We start from the raw sequence: 19,919 nt of genomic DNA, 5'->3' as shown, positions 1-19,919 counted from the left end.
AATATAATAGGATAACCAGATAAATAACCAGATATAAAAATACAGAAATTGCTCGTTTAATAGTATACTAGGATGTGAAATATTATGACTAAACGTGTCTGATCATGTCTTGTCTTGACTAACTGGTGTGCGCCTAGCCTTAGAGCTCGCGTGCTTTAAAAGTAGACTTATATTTGATCAAATGAAAAGTAGATAGATTCTATTCTAATTTGCTGCTAATCTATTTGAGATATTCCAAAAATATTTGTGTTACAGCCAAATAACCTATTGTATCTATCATCAGTAAGTTTGCATTTTATGTTTAACAATGAATAATGTAGTATGTTTACCAACTCGTACAATCTTATTAGGCAAATAACAATATCCCGTCATAGTTGAAAATGAATTTAAATTTAGAAATAGGTCTCTTCAAATTATATCATTCATATCACATAACATGACGGTACTTTGTCCAATGCACTAATACTTTTACCTGAGCAATTACAGTATCTTTGAAACACGATATGAAGACTGAAAAAAGCATTTCGTGAATAGACCTTGAACGGTATGTTAGTTTTTCATTCATTGCACCAAACTACGTCATGATCTCAATTACAAGTTGTGAATGAATTGTATACTGTTACAAGATCTAAAGAACCTGTATGAAAAATTAAAAAAGTATATGCTGACACAAAGTACTAGACATTTGAACCAAATCAAATTCCAGTTTATTCTGTTATCAATGCTTTACTTCTTCTAGAAACTATGATTGAATATTGAGCTGATATCATCAAGTTAAATTGATATCGAAGAAACAGCGTTTCCAACCAATCTTCTATAGCTTGATGACCCAAAAATTTACAATATTTTTCATTTGAATATGCTAAGTCTGTGTTCGTCCATTTGATGTCTCCTTTAATATTGTCCTATAAATCGTAATGAAGACAAATTCCCCAAGCGGGCCAGTGTGCATGACTATAATACAAGAAATAGGAACAACTTTATTATCAAAGAACATAGTAAAGAGAAGTACAAACAAAGCCCGACCTATATGGGCATCAAATTCATCACTTACCTTCCTACTAAGATTAATCATGAAAAAGATATTACAAGGTTTAAAAACAAACTGAAAAAGTATATCGTGGAACTAGAATTATACAGTTATGAAGAAGTTTATAGTGCCAACTCATTATGTATTTAGACTACCTATTGTTGATGTATTTTGCTTTTTTACTTGTATTTATTTTATTATTTTGAAAATAATAAAGAAAGACGCATTCATGTATATTTTGATGTATGTTTTGAATAAAGAGATTGATTGATTGATTGATTGATTGATCGTATAAAAGATTGATACTCGTATAGTTGATCATAAAATGCCCAGACACTGCTTATTGCTTAAAACGACGTAAAATTCCATAGTTTCTGCATTTATTCAGTTGTGAATGTTTTACAGGATTTCTTTATCTACATGAAACAATCACCTGGTCTGTAGCTAATATAACTAGAAATCTTGATTGTAAACTGAAGGAACATGTCTTGAAAAACGATTCAACAGTTTATGAGTTACGAAAAAGTATGATGAATATGAACAAAGTATAATAAACTATGCATAGTCACAAGTCAATAAAATTAAGAAGCACTTGTCTAGAATAATATTTGGTAGTATCGTTGTGCACACATTGTATCGCTGGGATAGTGCTAATTCTATTCGTCGACTTGTCAAAAAACTCTTATAGAATTGTTATTTTCTATAATATAATTTCTGAAGTAATAAGTTATAATTGAGTATTCTTATGAAACATCAGTTTTCTTTGTTGCAGAGTCTAACAAGCGCCAGTACGCAACCAAAACCACCTGATGTTCCCGCTGAAAGAAATTACAATCGAGTCTCCAAATCGAAATCTATGATCTGTGATGATAGGTGAGTCATCAATGTTTTATGTTCATACTTTTTACGGCGAAATCAATTATCCCACTTGTGTTTATCATTATACTATTTAAAGATTTGTACTTATTCAAAATTTATAAGTATTGTACTTAATTCAAAATTTGGAAATAACAAATTTAAATGAGAATTAACATCAAAATTTGGAAATAACAAATTTAAATGAGAATTAACATCAATTTTGCATAGAATTGATAACTTGACAAGTATGTAGCTTAACAATAACTGACTTCATTCATGTGAATGTAAAGCTGCATATATCACTTGAAAGTCATTGACTTCAATTCATTCGACTATTCATTCATTAATTTATTCATTGAAATCAAGGTTACTGTCACAATTCAACCAACAAACTCAAAATTCCATTGAGATGGACATTGCATGCCCTGTATTGTTATATCCCTTTCACAAGAAAATGTTAGAGTTGTATAGAGAAATATAATCTGTTGAATAAATCAATAATCACACTTCTCTAAGTCTATTAAGCAAAGTGATTATTTCGATCATATGATTCGATTTTCCCCAATCATGTAGCCTACCTGTCAAATCTTGTATAGCATTGTAGCATTGATAAAACTAGTATAGCTTCATTTTCTTGTTTCAAACTAAAATTAATAGAAATAGTATTTGGAGCTACATTTATCTCAACCTCCATACGAAAATATTTTCTCTAAAAGTTATTGTAAAGTTTTATCCACTTCTATCAATTGCCGAAGCTTATTTGTCCTATTCCAGTTTACACAGTAGAATTATATAGCTGCGGGTAAGAGAAATGCCCTTGTCAACGCGTTGCTGCCACACATGCATAAGCTCATCATCAATACAGTCAGCAGAGATGCGATTCCTTAGACAAGTCAAAGGATGCACAAGATACACAAGAGAGGATCGAATTCGAAATGAAAATATAAGAAGAGAATGTGATGTTCAACCAGTGTTGATTTGATAAAAACATATAAAAATAAGTGGTCAGTTCATGTCCTTAGAATGCCTGAAGACCGTTTCCCATTGAATGCCCTACTCCACAAGCCAATAGGCAGAAGAAGTATTGGTAGACCGAGGAAGAGATGGACGCCGGAACAGGCTTGAAAGATAAATCCATGACGATGATGATGATGATGACAGTAGAATAGTATGACTGATGAGAATGCAGCCCATATTAAATATTCACAGCCCATAATATTATATTCAAATCAAATCAGGTTTTATTCAATACCAGCAAATAAAGTGAAATATAAATTTGTATACAAGTTTCTCTAGCTTCGTGTACAAAAATATTTAATTTTTTATCTGAAGGAATGGAAGAAGTAATTATTGTATTGTTTGTTCAGGAAAGAGGATGTCCCTGCACCTCAACCAAAACCAAAGAACTGGCCTAACCTGGAGCATGGTGTCCTGGTGAGTTGAAATTGAAATTAATAAAACGGTTACATGCTGATTACTAACTGAAATGAGTAATTCTAAAATTACTCTTCAGATCTTAAGTTTGAGTGGTAGAGAGGACTCTCAGGTCTAACTCCGCCTAATAAAGAAAAAAATTCGCATATCCCACGCCAGTGTAAACTGACTTGATGAGTGAAACATGGGGCTTTCACATCTATGTACCTCAAGTTTATTTATCTCAATTATTTTTACTTCCTCATGTGATTTTTTTCAACAGTTCGTTATGAATAGTATACTTTAGTTCATTTTCAAGATTGTCATCTAATAATATAATTTTTTGTTCATGATTGGAGTGGCCCCAGTCGAGTAGTTTAGACGCTGTCTTTGTAAACCTGATGTCCCGTGATGAATCTCGGCGAGACCAGATATTTTCTCTAGCTACTCCCGTGATTTGTATGGTCACGTTTAGGTGTCGGTCCCGGCTGCCTAAAAGCATTCATGTTAGAGGCCATGAAATTGATCAGGTGCGAATTGAGCCAGCTAGGTCACACGGCATTTTTGAGATACTTGGATGGTATCTATTAGGAAATAGTTTTTTAAATCACCATATATCATGAATTAGCATGCGAATGTCTTCTCACCTTGTGTAAAAAAACTAAAATCAACTACTTGAGCCTAACTAACAAAGGAATAGTCTCAACTCATACTATTGTAGTAGATTGAAGTTCAACTACAGTATTATGAACAATCAGTATTACTTATTATAGCAATACTTTGTGCTATTTGTGCTCTCCATTCACTTTGGGAACTTCAGCTAATACAACTAATACTTAATCATTCTCACATAATTTTTTGTTTATGATTGATTTTTCTTGTGTATCTATAGTATTTCGTGCGTTTCTCAAATTTCAGCGCATTCTACGAGAGGGAACATTGAACAGAACTAAGATAACTGAAAATGGAAAGCGTCTTCGCAAAAATTGGTCTTCCTGTTACGTGGTTTTGAACGATCTTTATCTGATGTTCTTCAAAGATCACAAATCATTCTCAGCTATGGTAAGTCGTCTCCATACTATTTATGTATAATTTATAATTCAGTTTACCTTAGTAACCAGCTTAGTAAAATAGCTAAACGTTTTTTGAAAATTTTCACGAAATTCTATGTTTGGATTGTTTTTATGTGATAAATTACAATTTGAAGCAATTTTGGACATTTATAATGGTAAAGATAATTTTGAAAATGTTTTTTTTCTTGTGAAAATTGAGTTTTAACCTTCTTTAACCTCAAAATTGTTCCAGCTATCCTCTAATATCACATGAATTATTTTTTGTTTCAGAAAAGCGCAACATTGAAGCCTGAAATGTGCATCGACTTGAGCGGCATGCACATTGATCGCGGTGATAAATTTAGCAACAGAAAAAATGTATTCATTATAAGTCCAGTTCTGGCGATGCAGATCCTCATTCAATGTGACAGCAGCAATGGCGCTGACGAATGGCTCGAGGCGATTCAGTCGGCTATTAGTAATCTGGTAATTATTCTCCATCCAATGTTTCCAGATCTATTCATTACACTTTCCAATTTGAATTTGTGAATCAGTATATTCTAATGCAAATCGTTATTAATACAGTCTCCGCAATATTCAAGTATCAACATTCTTATTTTTGCTATCTTAATAATATTATGAGGAGGAATGTGCTTCTTTGAATAATCTCATAGCAATACTAGGAAAATAATTATTGATAAGAAATTTGAATATTCTAGTTTTATTTTTTATGACTTACAATAAAAAAATTAAATTGTTAATTAATGATTAGTTTTACTTGATATGAAATATTCTGTTAATGATATAGCCTATATTATTTAATTAGTTCCAACTGCTAATAAAATTTATCTATTCAATTATGATGAGTAATTGTTATGTAGAATCAAGATTGAAGATACATTTTTCATTCATTCACGTTGGCATCCAACAACGATAAGAAACTTACTTGTTAGACTCAAGAAACACGCAAGGATCTATTATTCTTATGATAGACTAGCAGCAGGTAACCCGTGCTCCGCCCGCAAGAGATCAATTGAAAATTTGACAAGGTGAAAACTTGACGTACTGAAATATTGAATGAAAATAGGCCTATAACCATCCCCGGTAAATTCAGAATCTGTTTGCAAAATTTCAAGTTAATTAGGTCAGTAGTTCAGACGTGATGATGCGTCATTCGTGAATTTCCCATCCCGTACGTGTATAAGCCAGTTCTTCCATTTATTATATTATAGATTAACTCTATTCTCCTTGGTTACACATTTAATCATAGATTTGAAATTATTCATCAGGTAACCCCTGCTCCGCAAGGGTCCAAATGAAAACTTGACCTACTGAAATCTTGAAGAATTGAGAATAGGCATATAACCATCCTCGGTAAATAAAGAATGTATAAGAAAAATTTGAAGTTTATCAGCCCAGTGGTTCAGACGTAATGATGCGTCATTCGTGAATTTCCTATCCCGTACGTGTATAGGCCAGTTGCTTTGGCCTGTGTTATGTATATTGTCGTGTAACATCTTATCAGTATCATTGATACATAGGCTGCCAGCATTTGTATCAAAACTCGTGTATCGAAACATGAGCTGCCTGTATCGAAACACATATTACTACAAGTGTATCTCAACTTCTCTAAGAGCTTCCTTTCTACAAACACATTTTACAACAATGTATGCCGTATGAAATTTCATGTCCCATCAATGAGATTTGAACATTAATTCTGAAAAATCTAGAAGAAAAATTGAAATTTGGGCTTCGAGGTGCACGAGATTGATATTTTTAGAATCTATGAAATCTTGGAAATCTAAATCATTCCCGTTTTTCCGGTATGCAATCCACAATTTGACATGTTTTGATGCGAACAAACACAACCCTACTCTCTCTTATTATATAAAGAAGGTAAAGAAGAAGAAGATGATAGTTGAATGTATATTTGAAGCAATGTCCCAAATTCATATTTTTCTACATTTACATTATAAAACTTCTATTCAAATTGATTTTTGCCATCAATATACAAACGCAATATCTTATGCAGTAGGAATATCAAAATCAATCATTTCATTTGCCCGAAAAGTAATTTTCAAAAAATACGTAACTTATTTGATAAAATATTCAATTAATAAAAATAAATATTAAAGCTTAAAACTCAGAAAACAATTTTTACAGCTTCTTTTCTATACATAGTAATTTATTACCTTTTTTTGTCGACAGCCATGTCAAGTGGATAGATGCATGAGAATTCCGAAGATGAGCAAAGAGCATTCGAAGGATGACGACGCGGATGAAGGCAAGAAGTCGCGCATCGGCAGATCCAAGTCTGTGAAGAGTGAGTTGATTGTACACCTATATTGTTCACATGCTTCTTGTTATGTGTTCTGTGTTGTCAACTAATAACCACCATCATCACTTGCCATTGGAATGTACAAATTGTCTGTCATGTCTGCATTACTTTCACTTTCAACCTCATCTTTCAAGCTCTCTGAATTTGTCATAAATTGAGCACATTAATATTGTTAATCATAGAATGCCTCGGCAAAGATTGAACCAGTATGTATTTTTTCAATCCACTTAATATTTTTCCTGTAATATTTTGTTGAAAAAGTTTGATGAATAAACTCCATATCCTTTTTGCTAATCGATTTTTATTAAAGAAAAATACTAAGAAATTGTCAAAAACCACGATATTGAATCGATTTCTACCAATTGAGTCGCTGATGAGCTTAGAGCTTCAGGATAGAAATTTTCGGCTCTTCAGCGACTATAAAGCTACTAGAAGTCACAATAAGTATAACTATTGTGGCGAGGAGAAAATACTCTTTATAAAAACTAATTTCAAGTTGAAAGAGGTTATATAACGACCCGCTATCTATTTGGAAAACATATAAAAAATAAAAATATACATTTGTTGATGCTGTTGGACCGTGATAATGATATTGAGACCCTCTTTTGATAATATGTACGCCTACAAATGTTTCCAAATTATTTCTTGAAAGGAAATTCGAACATCAAATTATAGTAAAATATAAGTAGTATTGATAAATCTAATTAGATAGTATTCATAATTTAGGCCGTAGAATAGTCTGTATGAAATGTAAATACATATTGGTTCAAATTCGAAAAAAAATTCTTGATAACTCATTATGGTAAATCCATACTACTGTGGATAAAGTCAAGTTGAAAAGAATTCACATTTCCCAGCTGCCTGATTATATTATGAGGCTCGGTATTCTGTGTTACTGATGTTGTTAAAATATTTTTTTATTCTACTCTATTTAGAAAATCAATTACGCTGGTAGGATACCATAATTTAATTGATTAGAACAAATAATTTAGAACACGCTTCTTAACAACACATCATTCCCCTCGTTTTCTTGTGTTTTATTTTTAGTGAAAAAAGAGGGGAGTATAGAGGATCTGTCGCTGACATCAGCTGAGAGACAGACTAAAATAAAGGCCAAGTTAAGGAAGTTTTTTCAACGGAGGCCTACAGTCGAGGCTCTAGAAAAGAAGGGTATCTATAAAGGTATAGCAACTCCACTTTATCCTTTATTCAATTATCAAAAGTGATGAAATATTTAGAAAACCTTCACATAAAATAGTACAATGAAAAACTTTATCATTGTTTTGTATTTCTCTCATTCAAAATGAGAATAGCTAGTGCAGCATATTGTTTTTATTGTGATAGATGAAATGCTGTCATACCTTTTCTTAGATAAATTGAAGAATCTTAGTGCTCAATAAACTCTAAATCTGTATCAGTTGAGAAAATTGTATCAGAATGATATGTTTTGGGAAATAAATAGAGGTAATTAATTGGCAGTCAGATAGTGTTTGTGAAGCACGCATGATACTTGGCTATCAAATGAAGCATTAAAGCATTTGCACACTTTTATGAAACTTTCACTGGTTATAAAGTTTTGAACTATACGTTATATAGTAGAGATAACTGAAAATGATTTATCTGACAAAGATGAGCTCTCCACGTCCTCATTCCTAACAATGAAGTACTAACTGGGTATCTAATATACATTATCTATATGTAACTCTTCATACAAATCATTGTGTTAATCTACACTGCATGTCAACTGCCAGTTGAACTGATTTAACTATAGATGGTATTGAGTAATTTATATATTATTCTAGTCAAAAATAAGCGTTGAAATATCAGTCTTCGTCTGTAGAGTTATTCAATTAAAAATGCAACCCATATTCAATTTTCAAAAACTACTTGTTGTTGAAATCTTGAAATTTTATTGAGAATTTGATATTTTGTTAAGAAATCAATAAAACACTTTTCAATGTTGGCCGGAGTTACAGAATACATAACTTAACTTTACTTTTTAAAAATGAATGGTTGCGAAAAACTTTAATTTAATTTTCAAGAAATAAAAATACCTTGGATCTAATTATAAATGGAACTCTTGTTGTTCTAATGTTCTCTTTCGCTGTTATTATGTTATGCTTTCAATGTTACTGCTCAACTTGTATTATGTGACTCTCTAAATCTACGTATCGATATTCGACAGCTTGAGCATTCCAATTTCAGTCTCTTTTTCAATAAAAATGTGGCTTTTGTTGTATTTAAAGGCGCTTCGATAAAGCTATCTTTTCAACTGAGTATTTTTTGTAATTCTTTAGTTGCTTTCTAACTGTTGAAGATAGAGTTGATTTTAAATCCGTACCAGATTAATTTTATGAGAACTATTTAAAGAAAAAAAAATAATGTCAGCAACCATAATTAAAACTACAACAGATTCCTGCGGTAAATACTTATAAAAATGTTTCCATCATGATAGTTAGATAAGAAAAACTTTTCGAAGAAAGAATATTTATGGTTCAATTGAAAAATAAGTTATAATGATCTAATTAATGAAACAAAGTAGGTACTGAGAGAATAAGGAAACTATTTTCAATAAAGTAGAGTCATGTTCTTTCTTTTTTCACATTTACAATTCCCAGAAATTGTTTCAAAATGTGAATAAGCAATAGGGTAACTCCTCCCACATTATTCCTGAATTTCTTGATTAGAGATTAATACTCATGTCAAATCTTGTAAAATTTAATCTGTGTATGATTAAAGAGTTCAAAAACCTACATTTTAGTTTTGGAAGGATTTAAAAATACTGTTCGGTTTTACCGTCGTTCATGACTAGTAAAGACTCAGAATTCAGAAAATAAATGTTGTACTTTTATCTCGCAAAACCTGAATATTCATTTCACTTTAGTTTAATTTTGTATCTTTACTAATTGACTATCTATTATGAAATGTTTACAGATGAACCAGTGTTTGGCTGTTATTTGGATTGTGGAAACGAGAATCCTCGCGTTCCATACTTTGTGCGTCATTGTATAGAGTGTATAGAGAAAACCGAAGAGAATATGAAGACTGATGGCTTGTATCGAGCTTCTGGCAATCTGTCGCAGGTGCAGAAGATACGACTGCAGGTAATGCAATCTGCAATGTACCTAGTTTTCACTTGTTCTTCAAAAACAATTCATGTCCCAGAACATATTTTTTGCTCTTAGTTTTCTAAGCTCTTCCTCAAATTCATTTCTTTGCTTTTATTGTCAAAAATTTTCAAAGATAATAAGGTATTATTAGTTGATGAGAATCTAATAAGATTGTGGCGTCACAGCCGTAATGTAATTATCATTTATTTATCGAATAGATCAAACAATGCAATAGCCAGAAAAGAAAAATTATGAGCTTAATGGTTCCTCACTAGAATGGTAGACTCTGGGGATACCAGCTTACAGATTATGGTGTTACCTAATAATAATTACATATTTGTCAGTCACAAACTTATTTTCAATGTTTTTATTTCAGGTGGACCAACATAACTGGGCCGTATTAGATCAAGAAGAAGACGTGCATGTCCTCACAGGAGCTTTGAAACTTTATTTCCGCGAATTGAAAACCCCATTGATTCCAACTCAGTATTTCAACAAAGCTATCAAAGCTAGTAGTAAGTATTAATTTCTATAACAAATGAATTTTATTTCGCTGTTCAATATGTTCATCATCATCTTGTTGAATATTCTAGTTATAGTAAATTTGAATGTAAACGTAGATGGTTTTCTCATCACCATTAGGATGAACATACTTGAATCGAGTCATTCAAATTTTCTAAATTTAGAATTTTATATTTCGGTGAAAATTTATCCATGAAACTCTTGTAGAAAATTATGGTTGAAATTAAATTATCATTCTATTCAATACAAATAAGTCGTACTTTTAGTAAATCTTCATTATTGAAAATACGTGAGTGCTAATGATGATAATTGTTTTTCAGTATCATAAGTCATTCTATTTTTGTGATAATTTATTCAAGTTATCCTTTTTCATTTGTATTCATTTTTTTCAGAAAATCATTATCAAAAATACGTCATTGCTGATAATAATAATTGTTTTTCAGCTTCATAGGTAACTCTAATTTTTATGATCATTTGTTCAAGCTATCCTTTTTCATTTATATTCTAATTTTTCAGCCAATCATGTTCGCAGCGCAAAGATATCATCTTTCAAAGATATATTGAAAAATCTACCAAGCACAAACTTTGATACTCTGAAATTTCTTCTTGAGCATTTACGCCGGTAAGTTGGGTTTTTTATATTATTATTTTTAATGTAAATACCATAATATAAAAATAGGGTCTTCATAACTCTTCCTTCCCTTTTGGGACAGGAAACATCCTTTAGTGGCATTCAGTTCGCCGATCAATTTCATGATTTTCATCCTATAAGATAAATCCAAACCCAAGATTATAGAGAACTATATCATAAAAGTAAATCGTATTGCAAAACCTTGATAACATGAAATTTATTACATAAGCAATCTTTTACCACAAATTCTTACTCAAATGTAAAACAGAAACATTTCTAGCCAAAGGTATTCCACGTGCTATATTCACTGTTTCGATATAAGGCTATTGAAAATTGCTCTCCTGAGTTGAAATATTTTATTCCCTAGTGAAATACACAAGAGTACCAAATAATGTTATTTTTATTTTATCCCAATTGCTGTACTCAGTTTTTATCTGTTATATTCTAATTTTTAAAAATCAATTTACAAAATTTTATTTTCTTTTATAATTATCAACATCAACCTCTGTAGTTTTCCTGAATCACCTCAACTTTTTAACGCCTGTGTCAAACCTTCTATCTCTATTTTCCTTTGTTATTACTATCTAGTCTAGAGACTAATGAGCAAAAGTTCTAACCTAGCATTTTTATCTTTAGGTTGTATGCTCAAAGAAAGTGGTCAGGCGTTTCGAGTTACGTGTTCTTGAAAACTGAAGTTTGTTATTCAATTAGTACGAGAGAAACACACTTATCAAATTGATTCCGAAGCTACAGATACTAGATTTCTGCCTGATAGTGTATTATTTTTCTTCAATTGAGAAATCAATTCAATAATTTTCTCTATTGGCTGTGCCAACAAGCCTTTTTTCATTGTAGAAAACTTATTAATTAATTGTATTGTAACTTTGGTATTATCGTATGTTGTAATTTTGAATTTATTCATTAGAAAATAAAAATTATTATTATATTATATTAGGAGTATAATAATTAGTACTTGAGAAACACACTTATTATATTATTATTAATTAAATTGATTCTGACACTATAGATACTAGCTCTCTGTCTGATTGTATATTAGTTTTTCTCCAATTGAGAAATCCAATCTAGAACTTTTTTATTAGACCGCCGCCATCTTGTCCAAAAAAAGAACTTGGTTTGCATAACTCGGAACGCCTGGCCGCTCTCTGTGAGCACACCTTTATTAGGTTCAATAATTTTTGAAGAGTCAATTCGAATCTGAATATGTTGACGTGTTATTTTTGTAGGGTGACAAACTATCAAGAGTTCAACAGAATGCACATACCGAACCTGGCAATAGTGTTCGGGCCGACACTGATGCGCCCCGAGCAGGAGTCTCTGAACATGGCGTTCGACCTGATGCAACAGAACCTCGTCATCGAGTGTCTGCTCATGGAATTCGAAAGCATCTTCGCCAGGTGAATCTGAAGCATCATTTTGTCTCGCTCTGCTCTTCACTCTTCGACTACATTCCCCCGTCAACATCTCCACCACATTTCTAGTCACCTGATAGGCCAAAAATTGTTTGCATCATCAACTCCACTGCTGAGCTCCAACTAGCTACTATTATTACTTTTCCCCAAACTATGCTCTTGAAATTTTCGTGGTTAACAAGTAGTTACAACTGTTTCTCCAAACGTTTTTGTTGGTTGGACGTGTTTGTAACTAGAATCCACTTACAAAAATTTCTAATATCCCACTTATTAATCAAGATTTTCTGACAAATTATGATGGAAAAGATATATCGTTAAGAATCAAAGATAAATCGTAAAGAATGAAAATAATAATTCTCGTCTCATAACAACTCTGTCAAATTATGATGGAAAATATAAATCGTATAGAATTGAAGAAAAATCGTAAAGAATGGAGATGATAATATTCTCGTCTCATAACACAATATACAAGTTAAACTACATTGACATCTAATTTATTTATTTACTGGTACATAAATCATGAAAGAACTATTTGGGAGAGTAATGTTGTTTTGTTGATACATCAGCTTGTACAGAAAGCTTCAAATTCAATTTTACCAATTAATATTATTTGTTTTGGCAAATGATAATCGAAGAGGGTTATAAATCTTCTTTTCCCCTGTTATATTCAAGTCAAACGACACTGATATGTTGTGTTATGTGATTAAAATATTTCAATTTTGTTATGTTTATCTTTGAAACTATTTAAATGTTCAACCACTAATCCTGTTATGAATAGTTTCCTGGTATCAAATGCAGTTAACATTTCAGCAGGAAACTATTTTAATATGAAAAATAACTATATAGTTATTGTTATATTCTTCCAGAACTGTCTAGTTTCGATGTTGCAAACTTAGCTGATGTTGAATTCGTTATCTACGAAAAGGATGTTGAATTTAGAAAGTTTATTCGATGACTTTTGTGAGTGTAAAATGATTTTTCCCAATTATGAATTGAATAGTTTGCAATAAATATTCTAATCTCTGTTTACTCTTAGTATTTATTCTATTTATGAACATGTCATTTATAAAATGATTGGTATATGATATGGTAAATGAGTTTGTTATGATAATATTCTCAAGTGATACCCATATCGGAAAAATTATGAAATTCAATATTGTTGAATTTTTTAAATGTGTATATATAACTATTCTAAAGTACAACATTAGTAGTAATCTAAACCTATTATTTTATTAACAACTTTCACACAATCATAGAGAGAGTTGAAATGGATTCAATACAGAAAATTGTCGTGGAATGATATATGCCTTATTGTGATATTAAGTAGTATTAAACTACTCACATGCGTGATTTTATATTATTGATTAATATTCTATAGAAAAATGACTTTGATTGTGCTACAAAGTTAATATTGTTCACGTATATTACATCTTGAATGCTTTTCTAAAAATTATTCACTCAAAGTACAAAATTAAACTATGCAATACCAATTTTTCATATGAGCACAAACCAAGCCTTCATTTTCCACTTCTTATAACTTTTGGAAAGTCAATTACTCTTTGCTTCTATTCAAAACTAAATAATTGGCCTTATTATTCATATTGGCGAACTTGATTTTTTCTCACTGAAATTCAAAAATGCTTTTTTAAATTATCTTAGGATCTTCTTCATCCACTTTCCTCTAGATTTTTTACTTGACTATTCTAATGAAATATAGCAAAATCTTTTTATTCTTATTCAAATTCATGTCACTTATTAATAAATATCAATCGGAAAATATTTAAATATTTATCCACATGTAAGTAATTCCTATATCTATAACAAAGTGATAAGTGAATAGTTTGGAAATAAGGTACGGTACTGATTCCGTTAAATCCTTTGTAATTTATTGCTTCGTTCTGCTTGTTTGATTGTTATCATCGCATCACTGAGCATAAAGGGTACCATTTTTGACAACTAGAATAATACTCACCTTGTCTCACAAACTAAAGTGGTGTTCATCACAAAAATTATTCCAAGTAAAGATTTGGTTTTGTTTTTATGTTGAGTTCAATACATTCCCATTTACATTTCCCAATCTATTCACATCTATAATCAATTATATTCTTATTCACATCAAACCAACTCCATACATCTAAAAATGTTTTTTTCATCTTATTCTAAATCCATGAAAATTCAAACAATATTAACGTTTCGGGTCTACTACTTCTTATTGCATTTATTTCAACATCACAACATTGTTATATTTTATATGTAATTCTATAATAATTACATAATATATAAGTCAAAATACAAAAAACGAATACTGATTTAAATATGATTGGTTGTCAAATTTCTCATCAATAATTTGTCTCAATTAAAACTATATATTCACAAATAATATTCATTTCCTTTGCTCAGAAAACATGAATTATTCTGTCCCATGCTTTACAAATATGACAATATTATTACTGTAAAGTATATCAAATGATTGTATTTTTATAGAAGTTTTTAAATGATTATTTTCATCAAGAATGATGAATTGGCGTAGTATTGAGTGTTGTACAATTTTCAATTACAGAGAAGCCTCGAGAGAATATTTAGAGTAGTTTCAATTACTGTTTAGAGAATATAAATGTTTTATCAGCAATGTAAAAATAGAGGTTAATCCATTCGGATAGAGCATGATAGAATGTAAATTACTGTTGAATTGTTTAGGAAATTGGAAATACTGTGTAAAATAAATTGGAAAGAGTAGTTGTAAATATAGATTAAAATAATATTACAACGATTCATAAGGTTTGTAGGTACAAACTGTGCATGTTAAGTTTGAACTTTTTTTTATAATCTTCGTACATATAGTTGAATTTTATTTTGTAACATTATTGTTTTAACAATCTACCAATCACGCTTGTATTAGATTGTAGCAAATCAGTTATGTATTGTAATATTAGTGTATAATAATCATTACTGTCATCTCAATCTTCATCATGCACACTCATAGAGATATATAAGTATTAAACTTGCATGCTATGTAGTAGAATCATATACAAAGAATTTTAACTTGTAAATGTATTGTATAAGTAGTTTTCTATTGTTAGTGAAAATATACTTGCTCGGTTATCGAAGATGTTCCATTAAATAGATTAACTATCACATAATTTATTGTAACTGAAGAGCATTGATCCTTCTACAACGTTCGGTCTTCCATATCATGTTATATCATTAGGTCATTCAAACTACGATATATCGTAGAGAAAAAAAGCATACGCTTTTATAGCATGAGCTCATGCTATCTTTCCTCTATGGTTATATATTGATTCGTTGTGTTTATTGTTATAGGCATGCATTTTTATAGAGATTAGTACTGATTTTTTTTACAATCATTCCATTATCTAATTCCCTGTTTTGGATGTTAAATTGTGTTATCACCGCTCAATCTGTGTCAGAAAGGATGGAAAGCAATATCAATTGTTTTGTAAAAATCATTATTCTCTGGTAAGAAGTGTAACAGCTTTATCATTAAAATAAAGACTTGGGATTCAAGTTTGTCCTTTCTACATCTCATTCTCGAATTATCAGATGTAATACAAAATTTTCTCGACCGTAACTTACTTATGTTCTTATATTTTCATTCACATTCTGAGCACTTTCAAACATGAGCAAACATTGATTTGGAGAGAAAGAGTGTGAGGGAGAAAAGGCTACCCATTCCACTCACTCTGTACAGCATATCAAGATAACGAGTTTGAAAATTAACGAGAACGAAATGAAAAATGTATAGTGCTTTCAATTTGTAGGAATGGAACTTGCTTTTAATAGAATAAAATATATTATACATAATCGTAGTTCAATTTCAATTTTGCCTTCCTTCGTAAATGAGCAGATTTCGGTGATTTTATTATTCTAGAATTCTGGATTATTCAGATTATCATTGCACTTAGAAAGATCAAATTTCAAATTCAATAGAAAGATTCAAGAATTTTCACTATTCCTAAATATTCATCCTATTTTCCAATAACATCTTAGTTATAAGGAGTAAAATTAGTACAAAGTCAATGTTATAACTAGCTACTGCTGTGTTGGACTTAAAGTTGAAAATTTTAAATTTAAATGAAAATACTGTAATTTCAACCCTCAATTGATATAAATCAGTACTACATATCATAAAAAATTATGGCTATGGGTCTCTAGCAATGAAAATGAAGGAGTAGAATATGTTTCAACGGAAAATGTAATGTACATTGAAACCATAACAAAAAACTGTTGAGTGTCAGTCTGTTTTAATCAGGAATGGTTTCTATTATTAATTTACTGGGTGGCCTTTGAATTATTGTAACTTGTGTTTTATAAAAAATGCAATGAGAGCAATAACTTATTGATTAAAATTAGAGTTTTTGAGCCTTGTTTCAAATGTAGCCTAATAAGTATAAATTTCATCCCCTTCCTAACAAGTCTTCAAATTTATGATGTTCCATCATTTGAATCCTCATTCTCAAATTGCTTGTTTGTTCAATGAACACCATAGAATTTACTAATCGTGATCATTTACCTATGATCATAAAAACATTTCACTAAACTTTTTTTTAATTTTCCACGTATGAAGTTGGTCCCATTTTCATAAACATTCATCCAAAAGAATACATTGCAAAATGACTACCAAAACTTTCTATCCGTGTTGATGTTTTGCACTTTGTAAAACGTTATTGCAAAACTTAAACAAGTTCTCAGCTTGATACAAAAATAGTCTCATTCACCAATTGAACACCAAATGAAACTTGTTCACATGTATTCACACTGTATTATATTTTGTTAGATCATCAATATTTTTAACCACTAAAAATGCCTTTTAGATGATATATACACTGCTTGTAACATTTGAAATAATGTATATTCCTGTATTATGATATGTATATAGTATGCTGAATGATGAAATGCTCTAACAAATGTTATTTATCACATATATTACATTGAAAATGTTATTTTGAATGTTTTACAACTTGTTTTTATTATATTTGCACAATGAGAATTTTATTGATTATATAAAAATATTGTAACCATAGCCCATAGTATATTTGGTTATTCAAATGAACTATGATATAGATATAGTCTATTATTGTTATTTATTATGTGAATGAAACATTTAGTTTCAATTGAAATGAAAAGAATGGTTAATGTATTTCGTTATTGTGGAAGCATGAATAAAGAATAATTGAAACTGGCAGCTTTGTACTAATTTTTTGACTAGTTTGCTTCTTATTTGCTAATGGATATAAGAAATCTTCTGATTATAAGTTTTTGATTCGTTCACTGATGATAATAATAATTCCGAATGACCTGTCTGGCTCAGGTCCGGTCAGAATTTTCAGGTTGCACCTGATCAATTTCAGAGCCTCTGACATGACTTGACGACTGCTTTTTAGGCAGCCGGAACCGAAGGATAACGTGACCATCCGAAACACGGGATTGGCCCGGGCCGGGATTCGAACCTGGGTCTCTGCCTCTGGTTATCAAAGCCAGCATCTAAACTATTCGACTACTAATCCACCAATAATAATATTATGATGCATTTACATTTATTGTCTTTTTAAGAGGAACATGCACGTATGATGCATCTAGACAAAATAATAAAAGTAGTGCCGGTCAGTGGCCAGGTTGGTCTAGTGGTCTGGCGCGTTAGGCCTACAACCTCCAGTCTGCTAGCACTTGTCTGGTCACGGGTATGAATCCGTGTCCCGCCGGTAGGCACCATATCATCAATCACAGACCACAATCACCATTACCCACACACAAGCAAAAATATCGAGTGGGCATCATTCGAATAAAAAAATAATAAATACCTGATCTGGGACAAAGTAGGGTGCAGTATAAATTATCTTTACTATAAGCTAATCTGAGTCGCCAGTAATCAGTAAACCGAAGTTTACGTAAGCTTACCTATCAGTAAGCCCAATCATTAATACACCTGCCATAATGTTCTCTTCAATACAATGTTTCAGTGCGATGTAGAAGTCCAGCGTGTAGATCTCACTTGAATAATGTCTCACAAGATCAATGTAATTCTTTGGAACACATAGCGCTAGAAAGTATGAAAAATAGCAGGCTTAGGCTATAAATGAAGGAATATTTAGAATTTGAGAAATAAACTTTGTCCTGCTACATAAAATAATATACTTCATCCAATGACATTTTTTTCATGAACAACCGATGTAAACAGTAAACTTGTGATGTGTTCCAAAATGAATACATGATTTCACTGTTTTTCTTATGAAACTGAATTGATGTCGCAACTGCACTCTTCCTCTTCTCGAAATATTAAACATATTTCAGTCTAAACATACAGGAAAAAGTTAAAATTTGTGGAGCCTGTTTTGCAACATGAAGAGTGAGTAATCGGCCATTTATTTGCTATTACTGTATTTGAAAAAATGGCAAGTTTTGTCACTAATTTCAAATGGGTCAATCAAATAGATTGTAGAATTACATTACGTCACTAGAGTGGAAGTCATTCAGATATTTTGTTTGCCTCCAGCCGTTAATAAATCAGGAATACAAGAAGTTTCACCAAGTTATATCTGTCGAACAAAGAACATCATTTTTCTCATATATCTCGGAAACTATGCATCTTATGAACATTTGTACACTGTAAAAAATTGATGCTCACAAAATTACCAACAAGTTTTGTTCTCTACATTTTCTTCATATCTCTTATCGTTTCTGAGATATCCGCTCTTGAAGGTGAGACATTTTTTGAAAAAACACTTCTGCCTCCAATTTTTTCATCTTTTTGGCCTTATAATTTTTGAACGATTGATGAAAAAAATCCGTTTGCTGATTATAAGCTGACGGAGCATCAAATTATCTTCAATTTGATGTATATTTCCACTATTTTACGCATTTCCCTACGACTGTTGCAGCAGTTTTAGTGTTGAGAGTGAAATTTTCTGTTCAGCAACAATAGATCAGTTGACAATGAAATTTGAAGGGAATGTTTGGAACTCAATTTTAGACTTTGCAGCTTCGTTGACACTAGTTTGGAGGTGAGCATATCAAAAATTCCAACCCCTACATCATGTGCTAAAGGGATGAGGGTGGTTTGAAAGTTGCATTTTCCACTTTTACTTACATGCTTATATCTTGGAAACAATGAGTTCTATTGACATAATCATCCGCATAAAAATGAAGCTCAATGAATTTCTTACAAGTTTTGTTTTGTAGAGGTTTTCAATAAATATGATACTAACTTTTCGAGATATATATGTTCTAAAGTGATTCATTCTCAAAAACCCAGTTTTTCTTCCATTTTTCGCTCTTTCAAGTCTTTTAACTTCTCAACAATTGATGAAAAAAGAATGTGCTGATTACGAGATTTTAGAGCATTAAATTATCTTCCATTTCATGTATAATTCAACTATTTCAAGCATTCCTATACGATTGTTGCAGCAGTTTTAGTTTTGAATGTCTTGTTTGGTAGGAAGTTTAGAAACACCCCCTGTGTTCAGTTCCGCAGACGTTCCAATAAGTACTCAATATGGATGTTCATACTGAAGCACACT

General features: G+C 31.1%; 1 protein-coding gene across 8 annotated transcripts in view; it reads left to right on the top strand.

The window, feature by feature from the left end:
- Positions 1 to 17,587, top strand: part of LOC111048059 (rho GTPase-activating protein 12) — a 41,505-nt gene extending 23,918 nt beyond the window's left edge. For 3 of the 8 annotated variants that reach the window (XM_039444761.1, XM_039444788.1, XM_039444794.1), the window contains 10 exons: positions 1,803 to 1,903; positions 3,256 to 3,322; positions 4,220 to 4,363; positions 4,645 to 4,839; positions 6,562 to 6,676; positions 7,739 to 7,873; positions 9,626 to 9,795; positions 10,178 to 10,316; positions 10,840 to 10,945; positions 12,199 to 16,362. In XM_039444761.1, the coding sequence (XP_039300695.1) occupies positions 1,803 to 1,903; positions 3,256 to 3,322; positions 4,220 to 4,363; positions 4,645 to 4,839; positions 6,562 to 6,676; positions 7,739 to 7,873; positions 9,626 to 9,795; positions 10,178 to 10,316; positions 10,840 to 10,945; positions 12,199 to 12,373 (1,347 nt within the window). In that variant the 3' untranslated portion in view covers positions 12,374 to 16,362. Of the gene's footprint in view, positions 1 to 1,787; positions 1,904 to 3,255; positions 3,323 to 4,219; positions 4,364 to 4,644; positions 4,840 to 6,561; positions 6,677 to 7,738; positions 7,874 to 9,625; positions 9,796 to 10,177; positions 10,317 to 10,839; positions 10,946 to 12,198 lie in introns of all 8 variants that reach the window. The other 5 variants (XM_039444782.1, XM_039444770.1, XM_039444776.1 and 2 more) reach the window with 3 other exon arrangements.
- The last annotated feature ends 2,332 nt before the right edge of the window (positions 17,588 to 19,919 follow it).

This window comes from Nilaparvata lugens, chromosome 1, assembly GCF_014356525.2.
Source record: "Nilaparvata lugens isolate BPH chromosome 1, ASM1435652v1, whole genome shotgun sequence".
Lineage (NCBI taxonomy): Eukaryota > Metazoa > Arthropoda > Insecta > Hemiptera > Delphacidae > Nilaparvata > Nilaparvata lugens.
The sequence above is the reverse complement of the archived record's forward strand: the minus strand, read 5'-3'. Positions and strand labels throughout refer to the sequence as shown.